Raw genomic sequence first — 24,315 nt, 5'->3', positions numbered from 1 at the left:
TTCTTTTGAATTGTTTGTTTATATATTTAAGTTGATTATTACATAGAAATTCTAATTTTAACTTGACCTCCAATATTAACATTCTAACTCCACCACAGACAATAAAGTTAATCCAAGCTAAAAAGCTCTACTTACTACCCAATGTAGTGGAATTAAAGGTAGTTTTGGAACTCCTTTCCCTTTCAACTTACATGTGTTTTTGTAGATTATGGGATTTTTCTCGAAGAAAACAAAGGTTTACAAACAATCATGAATAGTAGTAGTAGCAACAATTACTACTTTACACCGATAATGACATCAAAATACTACTTTACAAAGCTTTACATGTGTTATTCGACTACTAGTGTTCAAATATTTGTTATAAAGAAAAAGTAAATAGTGATAAATATACTAAGTAAATAAATAAATATTAGTATTACAAAATTACTAAATGTAATTTGTTTTGTTCAGTCATTAGTTGATGCATGTAGGGGTGTTCATTCGGTTAACTGACCCGAAATAACATTAACCGAATTAACCGACCTTTCAAAATCTTTAACCGTTAACTGAACCGAAATTTTTTCAAAAAAATTAACCGAACCGAAATTCTTTCAGTTAATTCGGTCGGTTAACCGAATTAACTGAAAATTATATATTTTTTATTTTTGGTTAAAAATTAACCAAATTAACCGAATTACCCAAATTAACCGAATTAACCAAATTGAATCACTACATAATTAAATTATTTTTAGACTTTTAGACTTTAATTTTAGTCTTAGTTTAGAATTTTATTTTTATTTATTAAATTATTTGTAATTTTTATGATTGGGTTGGGTTGGGTTGGGTTGGGTTGAATACTTGGGTTTAGATTGGGTTTAGGTGAATAGTGGACCTATTTATATATTATAATTTTATTTATTAATTTTTTCGGTTAAACCGAAAAAATTCGGTTAACCGACCAGTTTCGAACCGAATTAACCGTTAGCCAAAAAATCAAAAAATAATTAACTGACCCCGACCGAAAAATTCGGTTAACCGACCGATTAACCGAATTCGGTCGGTTAACCGAATTTTTTTGGTTTTACCCAAATTTTGCACACCCCTAGATGCATGAAGGATTTTTGTAACCACTATTTTTCTTTTAAACAATTAATACAATAGCTATATTATTAATATAATTTTTGTTTGAGTTAGTATCAGGTATCAATCAAATATCGATTTGGGCAGGATTAGATTCGAGGTTATTTTAATCTTTTTATTTTATTAAAAAAACCAATATATAAATGGATAGATAGATTCGATTCCATGCTAATTGAATTGGACAAATTTTAAATTTACCACTTAATTAAAGTTTTATTTTAATATATTTTATAAGTTTTTATTCTAATATGCATAATTTATTATCTTCATCAGTTATATATTTATATAATATTGTTAATTAAGTTGGTATAAGAAGTCAACTTGACTCTAACTTACAATTAATGACAAACAATTATAGTGCATTTAATATTATTTATTTGATATATACATATGATTAAATTTTGTTTTACACATAATTTAATCTATTTATTAAAATTTTAGTATTATATATATTTTATGTCACAAGTCAAAGTTGATGATTTCGTCTAGGTTTTGTAAATGGTAAAAAAATTGTGAATTTTGAAATCAGATCTCATCAACAATTAATTAAAGCAAATATTAATTAATATAATATTATTGTAACAATCAAGTATTAGCATGTTAAAGCCTTCCCCTTTCATCTTTCCATCCAATCCTTCTACTGTTCACTGTCTTTCTTCTGTTTCGTATCCAAATCCTTCATCTTTGCAACCTTCTTCTCTTGTGCTCAATAACTCTTCTTCTCCATTGTTTGCTTTTACTTCCCTTTCCATCTCCCTTTAAACCTTTCTTTACCAAAAACCCCAAAAGAAAAACATGGCTATGGTGGCTGAAGCTTTTCTCTCTGCTTCCATTGAGGTGCTGCTTGATAGGACTGTTTCTGCCGATGTTCGTGGGTTTATCAAAGGAAAGAAACTTGAAGCTATGCTGCTGAACAAACTGAAGCCAACCTTGATGTCGGTGAAAGCTGTGTTGGATGATGCTGAAAATAAGCAGATTACCAACCCAAATGTCAAAAGTTGGATTGATGAGCTCAAAGATGCTGTTTATGATGCCGAGGACCTCCTTGACCAGATCTCTACTGAAGCTCTTCGGAACAAGATCGAATCCGAATATCAAACCACTGCAATGAACCAGGTTAGTAGCATTTTCTCTTCTTTCAATCCTTTCAAAGATGGGATGCAGTCAAAGCTGGAGGAGATCCTTGGGAGAATAGAATATATAGTCAGCCAGAAAGATACCCTGAAATTGGAAGGAATTTCTGGAGCAGAAAAGAAGTATCGGAGATCCCGTGCAACTTCTTCTTTGGTGGACGAGTCTGGTGTTTATGGCAGAGATGGTGAAAAAAGAGATATAATGGAGTTGCTGCACCGTCAAAATCTGTCCGCTGATGATAAGGTAGATGTGATTCCCATTGTGGGTATGGGCGGGCTTGGCAAAACCACGCTCGCACGATTGATCTATAATGACCAGAAAGTGGCCGAATGGTTTGAGCTCAGAGCATGGGTGTGTGTTTCGGAAGAATCCGATCCTTTCAAAGTAACTAAAGCCATCCTCCAAGAGCTCCCTGGTGGTTATGGTGATAGTCAGAGCTTAAATCAGCTTCAACTTAAACTCGGTCACAAATTGTCGGGAAAGAAATTTCTATTGGTTTTAGACGATGTTTGGAACTTAAGGTCTGCTGATTGGGATGAGCTCAGAATTCCTTTCAGTTTTGGGGCACAAAACAGCAAGATTATTGTAACAACACGTCATGGAAGTGTTGCTTCCATTATGAAGACTGTTCCAAGTTATCCTCTACAGACCTTATCAAATGATGACTGTTGGGAGCTATTTGCAAAGCGTGCATTCGTTGGTACAATCCCAAGCATGCATCCAGATCTGATGGCAATCGGTAAAGCAATTGTCAAAAGATGTGACGGCCTCCCTCTGGCTGCAAAAACTCTTGGAGGTCTTCTGCGTTGTAATCTAGACGCTGCTAAATGGAACAAAATATTACATAGCAATTTTTGGGACCTACCAAATGATATTCTTCCCGCATTGAAATTAAGTTATTATTATCTTCCTTCACATTTAAAGCGATGTTTTGTTTATTGTTCAATTTTCCCTAAAGATTACGAATTTGGGAAGGAAGAACTAATTCAGTTATGGATGGCTGAAGGTCTTTTAGAGCTTCCAAATGACCATGGTGATGTGGAAGAACGAGGTGATGACTATTTTGAAGATATAAGATTGAGGTCATTTTTTCAGCAATCGAATGGAAAGAAATCTAGTTTTGTCATGCATGATCTAATAAGTGATTTGGCTAAATCTATTGCTGGAGGGTTTATTTGCAGATTGGAAGGTAATGGTGATTCTTGTGAAATAATCGAAAGGACTCGTCATTTGTCCAATGTCCAAGAATTTTATGATGTGCGACAAAAATTTCAGAGCTTACCTAAAGCAAAATGTCTGCGTGCTTTCCTAAATGTGGAGTCTTCGTCCGATTGTAGTGTTAGCAATGTGCTAATGCATGATTTGTTGATGAAATCAAGCTTACGAGTGCTTTCTTTGGCTGGGTATAAAAATATCAATGAATTTCCGGAAGATATTGGTAGTTTGAAGCATCTACGAAATTTGAATCTCTCAAAAACTTCAATCACAAGGTTGCCAAATTCTCTGTGTACATTGTATAATTTGCAAGCATTGACATTGTATGGATGCAGTGGCCTTGTTGAGTTGCCGAGAGACATGGGGAGATTGATCAACATGCTTTATCTTGATATTAGTGGAACAAAGTTAACTAGGATGCCAGAAGGGATGGGTAAGTTGAAAGATATTCGAATCTTAACAGATTTTGTTATAGGTGATCAAACTGGTTCAAGCATTAATGAGTTGGGAAAGCTCAAGCATATACGTGGAAGACTTGCCATTTCAAGACTGAAAAATGTTGTAAATGCCAGGGATGCCAAAGATGCCAAGTTGAAGGATAAGGTTAATCTTGAGGAGTTGAAGTTGACATGGGACGAATATAATGATATTGATGGTGACTCAAAGCATGATAGAGAAGTATTGGAACAACTGGAGCCTAATACAAACTTGAAGCATCTAGTGATCGGAAGTTACAAAGGCACAAGATTTCCAGAATGGGTGGGGCATTTTTCCTTCTCAAATATGGTATCTTTGAAGTTGCAAGACTGTAAATTTTGCATATCTTTACCGTCACTTGGCCAATTATCATCTTTGAAATCGCTCTCCATTTCTGGGTTCAACGAAGTTGTAATGGTTGGTGAGGAGTTCTACAGTAATGGACAAGCTTCGACTAAACCATTTGGATCTCTTGAAATCCTAGTGTTTGAGGAAATGGCTGGGTGGGAAGAATGGTTGTGTAGGAGTGATGAAGTTTTCTCCCTTCTGCAAGAGCTACGCATCAGGGATTGTCCAAAGCTAATCAAGTCTATACCTAAACACCTCCCCTCTTTAAAGAAATTGGTGATTGCAAATTGTGAGAAGCTTGAATGTTTTCTCCCAAGGACACCAAGCATTTGTGAACTTGAGTTAAACGAATGCAACGCATTGCAGTTGGAGCCATTGCGTTGTGGGCTTCGAGAGTTGGGAATTGGAGGTTCGAATATGAATGATTCCATATTGGAACAGATGTTGCAACACTGCACTCATCTCGACAAGTTAACTATCTCTGGTTGTTCTAATATCAAATCCCTTCCTGAGGATAGTGTGTCTATTACACTGAAAAAACTGAGGATCGACCGGTGCAAAGCTTTTGATCATTCCAAAATCTTCTTGTATACATCCCTTGAATCTTTGGAGATGAGAGATATGAAGTGTGGTCAACTGGAATCTTTCCCATTAGGATCGTTTCCTATGCTAAAGCATTTTGATATTTCTGGATGTGAAGGCTTGAAGTTTATTAGTGCTGCTTTAGAGGGCTCTCACCAGCAGCATCTAACATGTCTCAATTCTTTGGAAATATGGGGGTGCCAAAATTTGATATCTTTTCAAATTGAAGATGGATTAGCTGTCACCAATTTGACCCAGCTTACGCTTTTCGGTTGTCCAAGTCTAAAGTCATTGCCAGAGCAAATTCACTCTGTCTTTCCATCCCTCGAGATTTTGACAATAGTTGATTGTCCAGAAATAGAGTGGGTTCCAAAAGAGGGTTTGCCCTCCAAATTAAAAGGAATTAGCATCATCAGGAGTGATAAACTAATTGAGAGTTTGATTGGGAAAAGGGAATGGAGTTTGCATACACTCCCTTCTCTTACATTTTTCGTAATCTCAAATTCAGAATTAGAGATGGAATGTTTTCCAGATGAACATCTGCTTCCCTCTTCTCTTACATCTCTCGGGATCTCTGATCTTCCAAATCTAAAGAGTTTGGAGTGTAAGGGGTTTCAACACCTCACCTCTCTTTCCAATTTGTATATCTACGGCTGTCCCAAGCTCCAATCCATGCCCCCAAACATGCTCCCTCCCTCTCTTTCTCGTTTGTGCATTAGGGACTGTCCTTTGCTGGAGGAACATTGTAAAAAGGAGAAAGGCAAAGATTGGGCCAACATTTCCCACATCCCTGTCATTGAAATTGGGGATGAAGTGATGATATAGAAGGGGCAGTGAGTGAGAAAAGAAGAAGTGAAGAGGGTGGTATTGCATTCATATTTGGATAGACATGAAACAAAAAGTGTGATTTGTAAGTTTGGTAGTAAATTATTTATTGTAAGGTGTGTATTAAAGTAATTATTTAATTGATTTATTTTTTATTTTTCATTCTTTAATTGTTTATTTTTATTTTATTTTTAGTAAAAAGTATTTTAAAAATAAAAAAATAAAAAATAAAAATATTTATTATATTCAGGTCGGGCCGGGCCTCGGGCAGCACTTTAAATGGGCCTCGTTTTTTAGCCCAAACTCATATTTCGGGCCTATATTTTTACCCGAACCCTTCAATATTTTTACCCGCCTGGCCCATGAGCACCTCTAGGAAAAATGAAAGAATTAGAAGAGATATAGCTTTTATAACACTAGTAAAACGATGTCGTTTCACTTGGGGGTTTTAGTACCAAAACGGCGCCGTTTGGCGCAACCCGAGGGTGACCCGACCTGTACGCAAGGATCCGCGTATTTCTATACTAATGGGATATTTGCTTGGCGAGTCCTTCTATTTCTCTCGCGATTTTCAATCCTGCCCTCTTTTTATTTTTTTTTATTTCACCATTTAATTTTAATCCTCTTTCAATATTAGTCCTTCGTATGCTGCCCCCCAGGGAATGGCGCGTGTACGACTTGGGTTTTATTGCTCATTTGGGCCTCGTTAGTTGTCACGCATATCGTTTTGGTCCTTTTTCTTCTATGTGTTATTAATTTGCCCTAAAATTTTGTCCAGTTTCATTTTAATCATCCGTATGTAATTTTAATTATTTTATTACTAAATTAATTATTTTAATACTGGTATTATTATATAATATCACTATTATTATTATTATTATTATTATTATTATTATTATTATTATCACCAAATATTTATGTATACTTTATCCCAAGTTTTATTATATATATATATATGTCTTTTACAATATACACGGACATATTTTACAATCCGTACATGTCCATACACATACTTATATGTTTTTTATATTTTCATATAATTTATATATATATATACCTGCATATTTTTAGATATACATATTTATGTTTTTTTTACGCTTTATAATTTATATATATATACATAGATATGCATTTTCGTTTTTATGTATATATGTATATACATTCTCATATTTTATAACTTATAACTTAAATATATTGATATACATGCATAGATATTTTATCTTTTATTCATTTGTTATTGTCGTTCTATTTGACACTTATTTATTCATTTATTTATGTGTTCGTCATTATTTTCAGGAAATGCTTTAGTTCCCTTTTTTTATTTACTTATTATTTCATATATACTTGATTTGTTTTATTTTTCTTTTTTGATTGTTGCTCATATTAGTTATGCTTGTATTATCATGCTCATTATCATTTTGTTACACATATTAATATAGTGTTTATTCCTACCATTTCATGTTAAATTAATTTTATTCAATGTAAATCATGGCTTTAAAATAAGTAAAATTACGTATTTTGAGATTCGAAAAGATCGTGCCCTAACTTACGGGGTTTCAACTTTCTCGATAAATTTAAACATACGAGTCCTTTCAAACTTAAACTTTTAAACGATCCCGAGAATTAATGAAAGATCGTGTTCTAACTTACGGGACTTGATTTTTTTCTTATAAACCCGAAATAATCAAATATCCTTCAAAAATAAGTAAATCTTTGGCATCTATTCTCGTATCGAGAATTCAAGACATTGTGTCCTAACTTACGGGACGTAATTCTCTTTCTCGATTTGTGTGAAATATGCCCTTTTTTCAAAATATTTTAGGATTCCAATAAAGGATCGTATTTTAAATTTCTTTAAAATTTTCAGTTTTCGACACTAAGACATTAATTAATCAATTAGGTACCAATTTTGGGAGTTACGAGGGTGCTAATCCTTCCTCGTACGTAATCGACTCCTGAACCTATTTTTCTGAATTTCGTGGACCAAAATCGTTGTTTTAATAAAATTAAATTGTTTATTGAAAACAACTACTTTACGAGGTGACCCGATCACACCTCATCAAAAAAGATTGGTGGCGACTCTCGTATTCATTTTCGTTTTCAAAAACCAAGTTGACCCATTTTATCAAAAAAATGGTGTCAACAGTTACATTCGCATTAAAATAGAACCAAGTGTGTACTTCTAACATGAAAAATTGAGTTTTGGCGAAATCCAAAAATGGAGTCTATCGACGCCATAAGGGCGTGTGGCCGGTCGTGTGGTTGGCCATGTGCAAGACACGACCATGTGACTGACGAAGGTGTAGCCGTGCATAGGACACAGCCGTGTGATGGTGTGAATGTGGTCGAGTAGGCCACATAAGCGTGTGGGTTTTGGGCTAGGCCGTGTGGGCTACACGAGCATGTGGGTTTTGGGCCAGGCCGTGTGGGCTACATAGGCAAGGCCAATTTGGTCATGTGGGCCTACATGCCCGTGTGGGCCCATAATTCTAAAATTTTCCTTAGGGTCGCACGGGTCGTTTCTAATTGACTATGGGCCTACCGTAAGGTTGGTAAGGGCTAACCAAACCCTAAATCATGTGATTTGATATTCTGATAGTCCGTTTTGAGTAGGACACTGATACGTATGCATGATTGTTTTGTTTGAGTATACATATATGATATTTGTACACGAGCATGTTACGCATGTTGGTTCTATTAATTTTGTATTTTGTATCTGTATGGGTTAGGGATTTGAATAGTAGAGGAAGTGATCTGTACGACAATCTTTTACCTTAATTCTGGCAACTTAACTGCATACTATCTGTTATGTGTTGCATTGAAACTGTATGGTGTGTAGGGATGGGTGGGTGTTTTTAACCCCACATGGTGTGATGGGATGGTCGGAGATGGTGTGTAGAGGATGGGGGTAGGGTTTTGTATATCTGTTCTGTTTATCTGATATCTACATCTGCTATGGACTTAGGTCCGAATCTATATTTGACAATTTATGAAATACTGTGTATATTGCATGTCTATTTCTGTTGGGTTACACACTGAGTTTACGAAAACTCACATATGTTTGTCTGTTCTATTTAGGTAACCCACAGATTTAGGCAGGTCGGTGTGACGGAGGCTCTGAGTGACCACTCGACCGAGAACTATTTTTACTTAGTAATTAATGGTTTAAGTTTAAAGTCTAGTTTTTCTTGAGAGTTGTAAGTTTTGGGACTCTCTGGACTGATTGGTTTTAACTTTTGGATTTAGATTTTGATTTGCTACATTTCCGCAACGTTAACAAAAACACTTTACGCAAACAAATGGTTTTTTGAAAGCACGAGTTTGGTTTTTGTTTTAAATGATTTCCAAACTTTCGCTGCGAAATAAAAGGTTAACTTTAAAGAACTTCACATCACAGTTTCAGTAACGAATATGTTTTATAATACTTGGACGTTTTATCAAATAACTAAACATGGTTTTATCGAAATATCGTCGATTTCAAATCCCTTCTTCGTAACATTTTCAGACTCAGTCATAACGTCTAGGTCGGATTAGGGGTGTTACAGGTTTATCCCCAACAATGCTTCTAAGGTTTTGCATCAAGCTTTGCATTTTTGGTTTTAAAGTTGGATTTCAAAAATTTTATATATACTATAGGGTATGAGTTTGAATACAACAATACTTAACACACATGGTTTACATTTTTAGATACCTGATGAAATGCTCTCACTTTGTGAACATGTTGAGTGTTCAATCCTCAACACAAAGAATAAGAATTTGAAGTTTGTCTATTTTGCAATATGAAATCAGTGGCTCCAGTATTCTTGAGTTCATGCAACAACAAAGTTTCTTTATTGTGATATTGATGATTCATTCAATTCTAAGGATCGTTTCTTTTGAAAGAGCTTTCAACGTGGAAGTCTTCTATGGTAAGTGCGGAACTTGATTCCCATGTGAGTATATTTGTTTGAGCAACTAAGCCATATTGACTCCTTAAAATTTTTAGATTATCAATTGAAAAGATGAAATTAGATTTCCAAATGTATAAATAAATAGCGATGCTCATTCATGACTTTAGAAGTTGAACACCACCTTCTCAAATATGAAAAAAAAAATTAACTCTTTATATTTATATGATTTTAGATTATCATGTCTGGATTTTTGTTAGTGTTGTCATGCACTAGTGTTTTTTTTTTCAAGAAACGACTGACGGACTTGTACTACTGCTCTGTTAGTTTTGTTCGCTAACATAAAAGAAAGTCCTTCAGAACTAAGGCATACAGTGTTCATACTCATAACGATCCCAACTAACTTTCATTTTTCTTTTTCAAGTATTTGTAGACACCACTGGCATCTTAGATATACCTTAACATGTTAATCATTGATTATTATTATTAGATATGCATAAATCATTTGGAAACACAACCATTTACTTAAAATGGAAAAGAAAACATGGAGTTTTATGTATTGGAAATTAAATTACATTTTGTCTTCTTTACTTAAAAATGAGTAAATTAGTTCTTATATATTAGATCAAAAAATAAATTGGTCTTTTTTGTTTAATATTTCATTATATTGTTATAAATTGGTGTGACTAACAATATAACTAGATAGTGAGTGGCATGTGGTATGTCATATTTATCTTATGCTGACATATTGTAATTAGTTTTTAACAGTGAAATGGATGAAATTTTTAACAGAATGATTATTTTGCTCTTTAATCTAATGTACAGAGACTAATTTATCTATTTTTGAATAATGAGAACAAAATACCATCCAAGTTCTAATACATACAACTCCATAATACTTTTACTTAATTTGTAGGTATAAATTTCAAAATATTTATGTAGTATTGTATTGTTATTATTTGATCAAGTCATATATTTTAGTTACTTTTCCATATTATTTCTTCATTTGTGTATTTTTTATTTATTTTTGGTTTAATTATCGTGTCATTAAAGATAGATGCTGCATGTTCATCTGTAAAGCATAAAGTTCCCACTAATAATTTTGAGACATGTCCCACAAACAGCTAAATAACGCATACGTTTATATATATTTTAAAAAAATATAGTAATTCATCCTCTAATTTTAAAAAAAATATTTAATTTTCTATTTAAAATTTCGTTTTTTATTCATAAATTTATATTGTTTATCAAATCATACTAAAATAGATAAAAATAATAATGTTTGTTAAATTTAATAACATGATATATACGTGAATTGTCATATGGATGCCACTTTAACAAATAATTCATTTTTAAAATTTTAAAAAATTAAAAAATTATAAAAAATACTTAAAATATTAATTAAGAAGTATAAAATATAAAAAAATATGTTTTTTAATATCTTTAATTTAAAAGATTAATTAATTGCACCGATTGAATATTAACTCAATTGGCATGGATGTAGGAGGACATGGGTTCACGTGCATTGAAGCGCATTATCTTCTTATGTATGAGTTGGAAATGGGCTATGAGTAGTTCTAAGAATTGTGCCAAAAAGAGCAGATATGATCAGATCTTATAATGAGATTGTTAAAAAAGAAATTAATTAACTGCTTATATGGCATACACGTGGATGTCACGTAAACAAAATTAAACGACAATTTTTTCATTCATTTTTTAGATGATTTGATCAAGAATGCAAGCTCAAAGACTAAAAAAGTGTAAAATTAAATGAAGAGATAATTTTTTTTTGTAAAGTGAAAAACTAAATAAGTTATTATAAAAAATGTTCAAAATTATGATTTTGAGGGGCAATTTAAAAAAAAAATTGAGACTGCAAAATTGGAAATGGTTGCAAATTAAATTCAATGGAGTGATTTCATAAGTAACTGATTATATCATATAATCAAGAAATATTATATATTTAATAAATTTTGATTCTTAATTATTCCTTTTTATGTAATATTTTAATTAAATTTGTGGTTTTGTCCTTATGCCACAAATTTCTCACTCAATAATTTAGAGACATATCCCATCAACACAATCAAAGTGAAGACTTCCTTGGAAAAGAATAGTCAATTTTCTAAGCTAGGAAAAGCAAGATAAAAAAAATTTAAAATCAAGTTTATTTTCAATTTTGTTTAAATAATTTTCTTCTAAAATATTTAATAATAAATATTTATTATTATTAAAAATGTATTAATAATAAATATTTTATAGTATAAATGTTAAAATATGTCATAAGTCTACGTATTCTCAACAAATTTGGAATTTGGTCTCTGTACTTTTATTTTCAAGAATTTAGTCCCTCTACTTTTCAAATTTGAAAACTAAGTCCAATTGTTAACATTGTTTTTTTTTGTCAATTTTGTTAATGTCATATTTTTAAATACAAAAATATTTTTTAGTTATGTAACAGAAAAATCACGTTGTAATGAACATTAATTTAACAAAATATTTTTAATGGTGATAACAACTGAATTTTAATTTTGATATCTAAAAAGTAGGACTAAATTCCTAAAAATAAAAGTACATGAATACGGAAAGTATAAAAACTTATGACATATTTTAACCTATTATAAAATATGAATATTTTAATTATATAAATATGAGTATTTGTTTAAATAATACTTAACTTCGTTTATCCTTTACAACTCTAATGTATCAATATGTACCCTCATATATGTAATATATGTAATTTAAATTAAGTTTTAATTAAACATTGTTTATTATTAAGTTTATATATAACATTGATTATCACAAAATATTATCTTAACAGCTTTTATGAAATATTTTCAGGAAATCTACCAAATATAAAAATATATATATTTTAATTTGAAACACCAAAAAAATAAGTGATTTTTTAGAAACTATTTTCAGTTAAACAAACAGAACTAAAAATTAATTTGAGATAAAAATAAAATTATTTTAATTCACTCTAGTTTAATTGAATTAAATTAAAAATTTTAAAGAATAATTACAATTACAAATAACTAATTTACTTCAGACATGAGCACCCATGGCTAATTTAATCTAATTTAGTAAATATATACTAAAGCAATGTTAGGTTAGAATTTAGGAAATATTGCGTTGGTGGTATGCCATTTGACATCTTAATTATACATGCATTGAAGCTTCAAATATTTGATGAATCTCAAATTTAAAATCTCACTAATTTCTTATTTTCCTTTAATTCTTATAAAATAAACACACAATTAGGGCCAGTTCTTCATTCCTTTTGAAAAGTGCTGCAGAAAAGTGCTTTTGAGAAGTGCTTTTGAAAATTTTGAGTGTTTAGTATTGTTGTCAAAAAGTGATTTTGAAGAATAAAATGTTCATTTTAGACATGATATTATAAAGTAACAAATATGTATTTAAATAATGTTTAAATTAGTTAATATTATGATATTTTAGCAAAAATATAAAAAAATAATTTATTATAACTTATTGTTAATATTTTAATATATAATATTAATTTTAAAAATTTCTAAGTAATTAATATTAATTATTTATTAAATTTAATTAGAATATATAAACTATATTTAAATATAATAATTAAATATTTGTAATTAGATATTGACAAAATTGTATTATTATAAAAATTATTTTTAATTTTTAGTTAATGCTTTTAACACATTTGTATTATTTTATTTTAAAATGTATTCGAATATATAACTCATATTAGATATTAACATAACATAGAAAACATAAACCTAACAAATTAAAATATTACATATATTTGGATTGAAGTTTTAAAAAGGGATAATATTTATATATCAAATATAAATACTAAAACTTTTACAATAGCATTTACAATTTAAAGTGAATTCATTAAACTATAAGTTATAGCATCTCTTGTTAATTCCATTTCAAAACCATTTAAATTGTTTGATTCACCGTCATCATCACTATCATCATTGTCGTCGTCATCATCATCACTTTCTCGACCATGCGCATTTTCTGAATCAATATTATGCTTATATGCCAAGTTAATATCTTCGTATTCCATAAAATCTGCATCATTTCGACCGATATGTTTTCGGATAAAATTGTGTATCGTCATTATAGCAACAATGATCATCGTTTGCTTTTCAAAACTATAACTTGGCATATCCCTTAAAATGGCCCTTTTTTTTCAAAACACCAAAAGTTCGTTCAATCACACTATGTAATGAGGAATGTGAATGATTGAATATCTCTTCTTTACTAGATATCGGTCCACCTCTTTGGAAGTCAGATAAATGGTATCGTTGACCTCTATATGGTCCAAGATAACCTTTCATTTGAGGATATCCAGAATCAACAAGATAATATTTTCCTACAAGTCATTATATAACAAACAATTAATTCAAGAATTTTTTAATAAAAAAATTAATTAAAGAACTTATACTTTATTATTTAAAAAATCACATATAAATAAAATATCTAACCATTTGGAGGGTGCGAAATTTGTATTTTGGATCTTGAATTGCATCAAGAAATATTCTAGTGTTATGTGCCGATCCTTCCCATCCAGCCATGACAAATGTGAAACACATATTAAAATCACATACTGTCATAACATTTTAAGTCAGGATACCTTTTCTTCCAATATAGGGAATTTGTTCATTTGGTGGAAGAATAGCCGCAATGTGGTACCATCAATTGCACCTATGCAATCCTAAACAAATAATCATATTACTATCGTGCATATTTTTAGTCGACCAAATATATTAAAATATAATAATATAAAATTAAAATTTAACCTTAAAATACGGCATATATCTAGAATCATTACGTATTTGTTCAGGTATTGAGCTAAAAAAAGGATCTTCGGGTGCAATTAGATTAGTGGCCATCCTTGAAACTTTCTCAAGCACAACTGCAGAGTATCGACTTATTGTTGATCCAGACCTTTGAAATCTTTCTCGACATTGGGAAACTTTTGCACCAGTGCCCAAGATGTATAAAAAAATTCCCAACATTTCACTAGAAGATATGTTTCTTGAAGTTTGCAAGTTGTATCTTGTCTCCAAAACGCTCAGCAAACTTGTGAATACCATTTTGGACATCCTAAAATTAATCATTCAACGTGAATCGTGACCGTCAAGGATCTCTCGGATCCATGTCTCACCTGACTGTTTTGAATCCATGCATGGTTGCCTCAATATATACTTGCCGTAATATAATTGCACGGAAGAAGATGCAATAACAAATATTCGGTTAAAACATTCCATGCGTTGTAAAATCTCTTTCTTTTCCCTTTCATCATCACTTTCATCACCGCTATAATCCTCAACTATACTCATCACCTGTGAATAGATTTTATATCCAAAATCATATATAAACAACTATTAATAAAACTAATTTAGTAAAAAATAAGTGGAACATAAATTCAATATCTAAAGACCAAACATAAACAACTATTAATAAAACTAGATTACACATAAATAAGTAGAACATAAATTCAATATCCAAAAACTAAATATAAATAACTATTGATAAAAACATACTTCGCTTAAGCCATTATAACTAGAACATTACACATAAATAGATATCTTTGAACCCTGGAAGATCAAAAAATTTTCAGCTATCCTCCATTTCTGTCTTAAGCCACAAAGCTCTAATCTTGGGATTAATTGATAAAAATATAATTTGCTTGTCCTTATTGAGCAATAATCTAAGTGCGAAAAAGTATAGCGGACTAGCTTCTAGAACTTCTATTAAAGTAAATAAATTCTTTTTTTTAAAGAAAATTGTCTCTTGCCTTTAAATTTTACCAAATTACAATAGAAACAGAGATATTACAAGGTACAGAAGCAATTTTGGGGCAAAATACTAAAAAAAGCTAATTTTTTTAAAATTACCGAAATGGGCCCGGTATTTTATTATTTACCGGAATGGGCCCATTTCCCTTAAATCGCGTCCATGTCAGCACAAAGTCAGGAGATGTGTCAGCAAATCGCGTCCACGTCAGCGCGCTTTGCTAATGTGGCAACAAAGCGCGGCCTACAGAACGCGATATTTGTCCACGTCAGCAAAGCGCGCTGACGTGGACGCGATTTGCTGACGTGGAGCGTCCTTGGGGACGCGATTTAGACTGCGCGTGAACAGTGCAACGGTCAAAAATTTGACCGTTGTCCCCCCAACGGTCAAAAAAATTAAACCCTATAAATACCCCCACCCATTTTTTTCACAAACAAATCCTCTCTCAAATTTCTTTTCAATTTCCTTCCAAAATTCTCTCAAATTCATATTTAATCTCAATTAGCTCTCAATTTCCTTTTAAATTTCTCTTAAATCCCTATTTTAAAATAATTTTAAAAATTTTTTATTTTTTTAAACCGAAAAAAATTTCTCTTAATTCCCTTTTTTAAACCAAAAATATTTGTACGATTTCAGTAATGGCCAGAGAATTGACTTGTCTTGATGAGCACCACATATCCGTGGAACAAATGAAGATGGTAAGTGTTAAATTTAATTTTTAAATATTATTTAAGATTTTTTTATTTATGCATTTTTAGATAATTATTAATTTATTATTTGTTATAAAAGTCTGTAGATCGGGTATTGGAATGCAATATCCGGAATATGCATACTCCTCTATCACCGTTGGTAGAGAACTACCTGCGGGAAACGAGTTTTTGGCACGTGACGACGGTAGGCTGAGGATGCAAGGTGGACCCGAAACTAATCAGTGCGTTGATCGAGAGGTGGAGACCCGAGACGCACACATTCCATCTTCCATGTGGAGAGTGCACTGTCACTTTGGAAAACATTAGCCTATAATTGGGATTGCCGGTGGATGGGTACCCAGTCACCGGGTCTGCCCAATCTAGCGATTGGCCAGCGGTGTGCTACGAGCTTCTGGGCGCTATTCCGAAGAAAATGGACGGAGGTAAGATCGAGATGGGCTGGTTGCGAGACACATTCTCGGATCCGAATGAAGATTCAACCGAAATAGAAAGAATCCGATATACTCAAGCATACATTCTTCAGTTAATTAGAGGTTATCTCATGCCGGACTTGTCATGGAGCCGCGTACATCTAAGATGGCTGCTGAAACTCATTGATTTTAGAGCAGCCGGTGAATTAAGTTGGGGGTCTGCCGTCTTGGCCACATTATATCAGGAGATGTGCGGGGCGACGCGACCGAGGAGAGTAAAAATCGGAGGTTACCTGTCGCTACTGCAGTCATGGGCACGGTTTCGCTTTCCATTTCTACGTCATTGAGTGGACCACCCTTATACATTCCCACTCATAACGAGGTAAATTTTATATTAGATTTTACAACTATTATGTAGATATTTAAAAATAAAAGTATGCTAAAAGTTTATTTAATTAGGTGGAACCATCCGGCAAGTCATGCTCGATTACCTACCGAACTTGAAGATATACGGCTTCTATTAGACCAACAGTCGGAAGCATATGTAAGTATTAAATAAAATTGATATTTCCATCATTCGCTAGTCTATTGGTAATTAGTATTTAGTATTTAGTATTATGTATATAACTAATATGTCTATAATGTTCATATAGTTTCAATGGACACCATACGAGGATCTGGTAATTCGGATAGTAATTCTAGATGAGTTCTTACAAAACCCAAGCGCTTGGTACGTGAAAGTTGCGTTGATCAACTACGCGACCGTAGAGCCGCACCAGTCAGACAGAGTGCCACGATAGTTTGGATGTAGACAACCGATTTTCGTGGAACCTGAGGTGTTTGATGATCAACACAAAGTCGACCTTCGTAATTGAATACGGATTGGCCGAGATACTGGTCCGAATACATAGAAATGTGGGAAGATCTGTATGAATATTTACCTACTCGGGAACCAATCATCGTTCCGGAGTTAGCGTGCGTGCCGGAATACATGCCATGGTTTAAGATCCATGGAAAGTCATATTTATTGACGCTAGAGGAGAGGCAGCGACAAATACGTGTCCAAAGGGAAAGGCGCGGGCCTCTAAATCCAAGACGACAAGACGATGATGCTGGCCCCTCAACGAGGCCCAAACATTCACCCGGCCCATCATCAGCGGCCATGCAATCACCAGGCCCAACGAGAGCACCATTGCCTTCATCTGACCCAGCAGTTCAACCGATAATACCCACGTAACTGCCTTTTCAGATGATGCCAGGTGTGTTTCTTAGCCTTTTTATGTATCCTAACCCTTATATATATCCTTTTTCGAGTCCTATGACAGGTTGGAGCCAATGGCCCGGTTCAGCTCCATTTCCTGTTACACCGAGTGGACCGCTGATGTATAGGCCAGTGGCGCACGAGGGATCTTAAAAGGGGTCGTCGAGGAACTATTCTTTTTACCAATCCCCACCACCGTATGGGTTTCAAACACCGTCGCCGTTGGTGATGCAAACACCTCCACATTCACTATTCTTTCAAGGTGGATCATCGTCCCAACTCCGACAACCAGATGCCCTACCGGAAGAACCAGAATCCCCACCAGAGGAACCACAACCGCCGTCGAAAGCTGGACAAAGGAGGAATCCAGCACGTAACCGTCGACAGCCGCCATGTGGCACTGAATCCGGCGAGCACAGAGATTGATTTTTGTATTTAAATTTATTTGTACAAATATTTTGAATATTTTGATATTATTTGATGTAATAAAATAGAATTTTTTTTGAGTTATTACTTAAAAACCCTAAACTAATTTATTAAAAATTTAAAAAATTATAATTTATCGAAATTATTTCTTCCAGGACCATCTGTAGCAAAAGCGCATCCAGGAGGGCACGATTTCACAAATTCTTCACATATAGCATCCTACTTGAAGCGTTTTTTATACTATTTGCTCAGAAACGTCAACTCAAAATTATTTTTCTAGGACCTACTGTAGCAAAAGCGCGTACACGTGGCCGCGACTGCAAAAATCCTTCTGATAAATCATCCTGCTTTTATTTTATCTTAAAAATCCATAAACACGAAACGTAATCCAATTTTAAATAAATTTTAATTAATTTAATTATGAAACCCTAATTCCTAATCCCTTATTTGTTTACTTTTCTCTCCAAAAATCAAAAAATTCGGAAAACACTAAAAATCCTAACGTGGGAAGGACGGCGAAATCGCGACCCTAGGGGCGCGCCATGTGCAGCAAATCGCGTCCACGTCAGTGCGCTTTGTTGATACATCCCCTGACTTCGCATTGACGTGGACGCCATTTAGGGGAAAGGGGCCCATTTTGGTAAATAATAAAGTACCGGGCCCATTTCGATAAATTTAAAAAAAATTGACTTTTTTTGGTAAATTACCTGCAATTTTGGTAAAAATCCAATGTGGACACTTTAATTTTACAATAAGTGTCACTCCAAATTGACTTGTGTTTTAAAATGGATATTTAATATAAATAATTTGAATTTTGACAACTAAATTATAAAATCTAATTAACTGGTGAAGTAAATCCAAAATAATGTATTCACGATTTAGGGTGGGTTTGGATGTTTGGTAGGGTATAGTACGGTGCAATTAGTTTATTTTTGTCTTAAGTTACAGTATCGTTACAGTATTTAATCTTACTGTCATTGCTATTTTTACACTAATTGTAAGTAAACTCACCTCCTATCCAAATTCACCCTTTATTCATGGTAAAGTAATAAATAGGGAAAATAAAAGTTTTGAAAGTTTTAATACACACTATCAGAAAATAATTAGGGTAAATTATCAAAATAATTATTTTTGTTTATCTCATATTATATTTTAGTCACTTATATTTGAAATTTTACGTTTTAGTCACTTACGTTGACGTGTTGTAACATGTTAGTCATTGGGCCATTAATTATCATTAACGGTTTAACAGTAAGCTGACGTGGCACCTTAAATCATCATTTTAAATAAAAAAATTAAATTATATAATTAATCCCCATATTTTTTTATGTTATTTTTAACTTTATTTTTATTTTCTTTACTTTCCATTCTCTAATCATACATTTAACTCTTGGATTCACTTTTTAAACATATCCTACAAATCTAAATCTAAATCCAAATTCAAATTGAGAATTAATTAAAGCAACACAAAATATTAAATACATATTTTCCCATTTTGAAAAAAGCTAATTATTAATTAATATCTAAACATTTTACTAATGTCTCCTTTGCATCGTAAAGAGTAAAGTCCCGTTTGCAAGGATAAGGTTGTTTCATCTTTATTGAAACTCAAGTATTTGCAAGTTAAAGCCTTCCCCTTTCATCTTTCCATCCAATCCTTCTACTGTTCCTTGTTTGCAATTTGCTTTGCACTTTCTTTCTTCTGTTTCGTATCCAAATCCTTCATATCTGCAACCTTCTTCTCTTGTGCTCAAGATCTCTTCTTCTCCATTGTTTGCCTTTACTTCCCTTTCCATCTCCCTTTAAACCTTTCTTTACCAAAAACCCCAAAAGAAAAACATGGCTCTGGTGGCCGAAGCTTTTCTCTCTGCTTCCATTGAGGTACTTCTTGATAGGATTGTTTCTGCCGATGTTCGTGGGTTTATCAAAGGAAAGAAACTGGAAGCTATGCTGCTGAACAAACTGAAGCCAACCTTGATGTCGGTGAAAGCTGTGTTGGATGATGCTGAAAATAAGCAGATTACCAACCCAAATGTCAAAAGTTGGATTGATGAGCTCAAAGATGCTGTTTATGATGCCGAGGACCTCCTGGACGACATCTCTACTGAAGCTCTTCGGAACAAGATCGAATCCGAACATCAAACCACTGCTATGAACCAGGTTAGTAGCATTTTCTCTTGTTTCAATCCTTTCAAAGATGGGATGCAGTCAAAGCTGGAGGAGATCCTTGGGAGACTAGAATATATAGTCATCCAAAAAGATACCCTGAAATTGGAAGGAATTTCTGGAGCAGAAAAGGAGTATCGGAGATCACGTGCAACTTCTTCTTTGGTGGACGAGTCTGGTGTTTATGGCAGAGATGGTGAGAAAGAAGATATAATGGAGTTGCTGCACCGTCAAAATCTGTCCGCTGATGATAAGGTAGATGTGATTCCCATTGTGGGTATGGGCGGGCTTGGCAAAACCACGCTCGCACGATTGATCTATAATGACCAGAAAGTGGCCGAATGGTTTGAGCTCAGAGCATGGGTGTGTGTTTCGGAAGAATCCGATCCTTTCAAAGTAACTAAAGCCATCCTCCAAGAGCTCCCTGGTGGTTATGATGATAGTCAGAGCTTAAATCAGCTTCAACGTAAACTCAGTCACAAATTGTCGGGAAAGAAATTTCTATTAGTTTTAGACGATGTTTGGAACTTAAGGTCTGCTGATTGGGATGAGCTCAGAATTCCTTTCAGTTTTGGGGCACAAAACAGCAAGATTATTGTAACAACACGTCATGAAAGTGTTGTCTCCATTATGAAGACTGTTCCAAGTTATCCTCTACAGACCTTATCAAATGATGACTGTTGGGAGCTATTTGCAAAGCGTGCATTCGTTGGTACAATCCCAAGCATGCATCCAGATCTGATGGCAATCGGTAAAGCAATTGTCAAAAGATGTGACGGCCTCCCTCTGGCTGCAAAAACTCTTGGAGGTCTTCTGCGTTGTAATCTAGACACTGCTAAATGGAACAAAATATTACACAGCAATTTTTGGGACCTACCAAATGATATTCTTCCCGCATTGAAATTGAGTTATTATTACCTTCCTTCACATTTAAAGCGATGTTTTGTTTATTGTTCAATTTTCCCTAAAGATTACGAATTTGGGAAGGAAGAACTAATTCAGCTATGGATGGCTGAAGGTCTTTTAGAGCTTCCAAATGACCATGGTGATGTGGAAGAACGAGGTGATGACTATTTTGAAGATATAAGATTGAGGTCATTTTTTCAGCAATCGAATGGAAAGAAATCTAGTTTTGTCATGCATGATCTAATCAGTGATTTGGCTAAATCTATCGCTGGAGGGTTTATTTGCAGATTGGAAGGTAATGGTGATTGTTGTGAAATAATCGAAAGGACTCGTCATTTGTCCAATGCCCAAGAATTTTGTGATGTGCGACAAAAATTTCAGAGCTTACCTAAAGCAAAATGTCTGCGTGCTTTCCTAAATGTGAAGTCTTCTTTCTATTGTATTGTTAGCAATGTGCTAATGCATGATTTGTTGATGAAATCAAGCTTACGAGTGCTTTCTTTGGCTGGGTATAAAAATATCAATGAATTACCGGAAGATATTGGTAGTTTGAAGCATCTACGAAATTTGAATCTCTCAGAAACTTCAGTCAGAAGGTTGCCAAATTCTCTGTGTACATTGTATAATTTGCAAGCATTGACATTGCATGGATGTAGTGACCTTGTTGAGTTGCCGAGAGACATGGGGAGACTGATCAACATGCGTTATGTTGATATTAGGAGAACAAAGTTAACTAGGATGCCAGAAGGGATGGGTAAGTTGAAAGATATTCGAATCTTAACAGATTTTGTTATAGGTAATCAAACTGGTTCAAGCATTAATGAGCTGGGAAAGCTCAAGCATTTACGGGGAAGACTTGCCATTTCAAGACTGAAAAATGTTGTAAATGCCAGGGATGCCAAAGATGCCAAGTTGAAGGATAAGGTTAATCTTGAGGAGTTGAAGTTGACGTGGGACGAATATGATGATATTGATGGTGACTCAAAGCATGATAGAGAAGTATTGGAACAACTGGAGCCTAATACAAACTTGAAGCATCTAGTGATCGGAAGTTACAAAGGCACGAGATTTCCAGAATGGGTGGGGCATTTTTCCTTCTCAAATATGGTATCTTTGGAGTTTCGAGATTGTAAATTTTGCATATCTTTGCCTCCGCTTGGCCAATTATCGTCTTTGAAATCTCTCTCCATTTCTGGGTTCAGCGAAGTTGTAATAGTTGGTGAGGAGTTCTATAGTAATGGACAAGCTTTGACTAAACCATTTGGATCTCTTGAAATCCTAGTGTTTGAGAATATGGCTGGGTGGGAAGAATGGTTGTGTAGGAGTGATGAAGCTTTCTTCCTTCTGCAAGAGCTACGCATCAGGGATTGTCCAAAGCTAATCAAGTCTATACCCAAACACCTCCCCTCTTTAAAGAGATTGGTGATTGCAAATTGTGAGAAGCTTGAATGTTTTCTCCCAAGGACACCAAGCATTTGTGAACTTGTGTTAGAGAAATGCAACGCATTGCAGTTGGAGCCATTACCTTGTGGGCTTCGAAATTTGAGAATTGAAGGTTCGAATATGAATGATTCCATATTGGAACAGATGTTGCAACACTGCACTCATCTTGACAGGTTAATTATCTCTGGTTGTTCCATATTGGAACGGATGTTGCTACACTGCACTCATCTTGACAAGTTAACTATCTCTGGTTGTTCTAATATCAAATCCCTTCCTGAAGGTAGCGCGTCTATTACACTGAAAGAACTGGGGATCGACCAGTGCAAAGCTTTTGATTTGTCCAAAATCTTCTTGTATACATCCCTTGAATCTCTGCAGATAGTAGATACGAAGTGTGGTCAATTGGAATCTTTCCCATTAGGATCGTTTCCTATGCTAAAGCATGTTGGTATTTTTAGATGTGAAGAGTTGAAGTTTATTAGTGCTACTTTAGAGGGCTCTCACCACCAGCATCTAACATGTCTCAATTCTTTGGAAATATTGTCCTGCCAAAATTTGATATCCCTTCAAATTGAAGATGGATTATCTGTCACCAATTTGACTCGACTTATGCTTTTGTATTGCCCAAGTTTAAAGTCATTGCCAGAGCAAATGCACTCTATCTTTCCATCCCTCGAGTTGTTGTCTATAAATGATTGTCCAGAAATACAGATGGGTCCAAAAGAGGGTTTGCCCCCCAAATTAAAAGGAATTACAATCGGAAGCAGTGATAAACTAATTGAGAGCTTGATTAGGAAAAGGGAATGGAGTTTGCATACACTTCCTTCTCTTACAAATCTCGAGATCTGGGATTCAGAAGTAGAGATGGAGTGTTTTCCAGATGAACATCTGCTTCCCTCTTCTCTTGAAACTCTCAGGATCTGGGGTCTTCCAAATCTAAAGAGTTTGGAGTATAAGGGGTTTCAACACCTCACCTCTCTTTCCAGTTTGTATATCGAGAGTTGTCCCAAGCTCCAATCCATGCCCCCAAACATGCTCCCTCCCTCTCTTTCTCATTTGTCCATTAGTGACTGTCCTTTGCTGGAGAAACGTTGTAAAAAGGAGAAAGGCAAAGATTGGGGCAACATTTCCCACATCCCTGTCATTGAAATTGGGGGTGAAGTCATTATGTAGAAGGGGCAGTGAGTGAGAAAAGAAGAAATGGAGAGGGTGGTATTGCATTCATATTAGGATAGACATGAAACAAAAGGTGAGATGTGTAAGTTTGGTAGAAGTAGATGAGGAAGTTATGTTTAATGTTGAATTACAGCATTCCACCACCCTCCTTTTCTGTATATATTTTTTATGATTGATTACAAAGCTGATTGGCATCCAAATGAATGATTGCTTTTTTATTATTATCTTTTTTTATGGAATATCTTTATCTTTTATTAAGTAAATTATTTATTGTTTTTATTTAGTATTATTACCACTAACATTAAGGTTTGTATTAAAATAAATTATTTTATTGATTTATTTTTTATTCAATTGTTTATTTTTATTTTTATTTAAAGATATATAAATAAATTGTAGTACAATGAAATAAAATAAATTTATAATTTTTGCTAATAAAAAATATTATT

The 24,315-nt window shown here is 33.7% G+C and overlaps 2 protein-coding genes across 2 annotated transcripts; both read left to right on the top strand.

Moving 5' to 3' along the window:
- Positions 1-1,690: 1,690 nt before the first annotated feature.
- On the top strand, positions 1,691-24,069 carry LOC121203398 (putative disease resistance RPP13-like protein 1). Its single transcript, XM_041094737.1, has 2 exons — positions 1,691-5,776; positions 23,943-24,069. Exon 1 carries the CDS (start codon positions 1,915-1,917, stop codon positions 5,698-5,700), a length of 3,786 nt encoding a protein of 1,261 aa, XP_040950671.1. The 5' UTR covers positions 1,691-1,914; the 3' UTR covers positions 5,701-5,776; positions 23,943-24,069.
- LOC107904094 (putative disease resistance protein At3g14460) lies at positions 19,733-24,069 on the top strand. The gene has a single exon (XM_041094736.1). It carries the CDS (start codon positions 20,018-20,020, stop codon positions 23,864-23,866), a length of 3,849 nt encoding a protein of 1,282 aa, XP_040950670.1. The 5' UTR covers positions 19,733-20,017; the 3' UTR covers positions 23,867-24,069.
- Positions 24,070-24,315: the final 246 nt, after the last annotated feature.

The sequence above is a fragment of the Gossypium hirsutum genome, chromosome D05 (assembly GCF_007990345.1).
Source record: "Gossypium hirsutum isolate 1008001.06 chromosome D05, Gossypium_hirsutum_v2.1, whole genome shotgun sequence".
Classification (NCBI taxonomy): Eukaryota; Viridiplantae; Streptophyta; class Magnoliopsida; order Malvales; family Malvaceae; genus Gossypium; species Gossypium hirsutum.
Note: the sequence above shows the minus strand (reverse complement) of the source record. Positions and strands in the feature narration are given on the sequence as shown.

Excerpts from the sequence above, each read along its gene's own strand:
- LOC121203398 (XM_041094737.1), top strand. The coding sequence starts at position 1,915 with ATGGCTATGGTGGCTGAAGCTTTTCTCTCTGCTTCCATTGAGGTGCTG.
- LOC107904094 (XM_041094736.1), top strand. The coding sequence starts at position 20,018 with ATGGCTCTGGTGGCCGAAGCTTTTCTCTCTGCTTCCATTGAGGTACTT.